At 40.7% G+C, this 2,621-nt stretch overlaps 1 protein-coding gene across 1 annotated transcript; it reads right to left on the bottom strand.

Annotated features, from left to right (window-relative positions):
- Positions 1–217: 217 nt before the first annotated feature.
- On the bottom strand, positions 218–1,276 carry LOC131148245 (uncharacterized). The gene is made up of 2 exons (XM_058097970.1): positions 632–1,276; positions 218–526 (listed from the first exon to the last, which is right to left on the bottom strand). Exons 1-2 carry the CDS (start codon positions 1,274–1,276, stop codon positions 218–220), a joined length of 954 nt encoding a protein of 317 aa, XP_057953953.1.
- Between the last annotated feature and the right edge of the window lie 1,345 nt (positions 1,277–2,621).

Here is a 2,621-nt window from a genome sequence, read left to right as displayed (position 1 = left end):
TATGCTCAATAACGATTTCCGGGATTCTTTTGAGTTGGGGGTTTACCCGGTTTTCTCGCCATGCTTTATAACTTCCTTGGACTGTGGCAATTCCATCACTCGGGTCTATTAGGTTCACATGCTTCCACGCCACCATAAATTTTCTAATCTGGTTTTGAGTGTCTCCTGTTTCATATGCAAAGTCTGAGTCAGCCAATCCGTGAGTCATAGGCACAAACTAAGATGCCCCAAATTGCCTTCTGACCATCAAAGGGGCATATGCTATCCCTCCCCATGGGCCTAGTAATGGAACCCATGGAAGATTTCCACACCGATATATCATGTTAGAGCGGACCATCCATGGCACCAGCCAAGTTACCCCTGAGTCGATCAAGCCACACATTTTTGTGTTCCATTTAGATTTATCTAACTGCTCCTTTAATTGGGTATCCTCAAATTCAGCCAAAGGGATTCGGATCACGGAGAAAATACCACGGAAGCCCCCTTTGTTAGACGATAAGTGATCTACCATCCAGACATATAACAGCTGCACACAACATTTTAAACGTTCTCACCTCCTGATTCTGCAGTTGTTGAGTGATCTGAAGGTTTCTGCCAGGATGCCTTGAACGGGGTTAATCCCGTTACGTACTTGTGCTACAAACGAAACAGTAGCTTGATCAATCATGTTTAGTTCTTTTGGAAAAATGATCAAACCGTAAATAGCTAATGCCATCATATGCATTTGAACCTCTTCTTTTTCTTCTTTTTCGATTATTTCTTTCAACTGCTTCCAAGAGATTTTCCTTACTTCTGCACCTCCCTCTGAGAATGTTTTCTGGATTTTGACCCCGACAGCATCGTACATCTCCTTCACGAACGAAACACTAGCATCATGCACATAAGGTTTGTATGGTGTCTGTAACTTGACTAGATGCAAAAGCGAAGTATACTCCTCGATGGTTGGTGTCAAGTCGATACCATTCATTGTAAAGCAACGATATGGTGGATTCCAGAACTCGACCAGTGCTTTTATGGCAGGGATATTTACCGATACATGCAACAAGAAACCAATGTGCCCATATGTTTGAGAGAATTTTAAACGGCGTGCCGGGGTCCATTCCTTCCAAATGACTTTTAGCTCATCTAACGGATTGGATCTTATGTTGATGAAAGTCCGGGCTGGTAGTTCGATGATAGATTTCTGAGTAAGACTGTCACCCCACTTGTTCTGTTGACTTTCTGAATATTGTTGTATTGTGGACTCAATCTCATGGTAAGCCATTGTGTTCTCCATGAATGATTCAGATCTCTTATAGAACCTTGATGAAGTAGACAGGATGCCTATGTGAATGCAACATGTTAGTAAAGGTATCATACAACTCAAAACAATGCATGCAGTCGTGACACCAAACTGAAAATAATGAAACTTATATCCTCCACCCGAGGTAGACTTATATAAAAGATTCTCCAAGACTCTATCTTATGCATGGGGTGTTTATGCATGTGTGTACTTAGTGCACAAATACATAACAATAGGGATATTAACATGTATGTGACCTATCGGGCATGATTACGTATGAAATTATGCATGAATGCATGGATGCAATGTAACCTAACTAACTACTTTGTCAGCATTCTAGGAAAAGTCCCAATAATGAGAGATTTCAAGACAGTCATTGATGGGCCACAATTTAAATTCAACTCTTCCCTCAATCGGTCCATGTATCTCAGATTCTATGAAGGGTCAAATTATGATCTGAGGTTGGGGTTGACCCGTTGGATTTGTTTAGTGCGGACTTGTGGACTTTAGTATGCACTTGGGCCTCAAGTATTTTAAAATATGGGCTTCAATATACTTCATGATGGGATCAGGCCCTAATTTTAAAAGGATTTGGGCTTAGATTGTTTAGAAAATATGGGCCTGGATTTTTAGGGTAATAAGGCCGAAGCCCATTTATGGAAATCTGGATTTGACCCATTTTAAAAATCAGGCCTGGACCGAGTTTTTACTTAGGAAAAGGTTGGGCCTATACTTGTTATTTCTCAAAAAATTGGGCCCGAGTTACTTGAAAAGGGTTGGGCCAACCCATATTTTAAAATGCTTGGGCCAAGTGCTTCATTTATTGAAAGGATGGGTCTTGGTCTCATTATTGGGCTTTTTCAGAATACTAACTAAGTAGTATGTATGTCTAAATGTATGTCAAATGCATGATATAATACAAAGTATTTCACATATATGCAACACACTATTCATAGAGAAGGATGTGGTCCTGTCCCAACCTAGGGTAGGTACGTATGTATAGGGTTCTTCATGGCTCTATCCTAGTTAAGGAAGACCATAGCCAAGTATGTGTGGGTAGGTTCTAACCCTATTGACAAAAGGTTCCCAGTTTGGAATTTCATCCTCCCCCATAGGGGTTTGGATAAAACCCGCACTGAGTGGAGTGGTTCGCGGGTCCCATCAAGCTCTGCCATGAAGGGACTGACGCTATTACACTCCTATGTAATCCTAGTAAGGAAAGCTCGGGTATAGAGCGTGAAAGTGTGTGAATTTAAATTTAACCTAATCCCGCTATCCCCACATTTATTCACATGCTATAAACAATATGGAAACAAGATATCTACCATTAATATATATA

Source organism: Malania oleifera, chromosome 2, assembly GCF_029873635.1.
Source record: "Malania oleifera isolate guangnan ecotype guangnan chromosome 2, ASM2987363v1, whole genome shotgun sequence".
Taxonomy (NCBI): Eukaryota; Viridiplantae; Streptophyta; class Magnoliopsida; order Santalales; family Ximeniaceae; genus Malania; species Malania oleifera.
The sequence above is the reverse complement of the archived record's forward strand: the minus strand, read 5'-3'. Positions and strand labels throughout refer to the sequence as shown.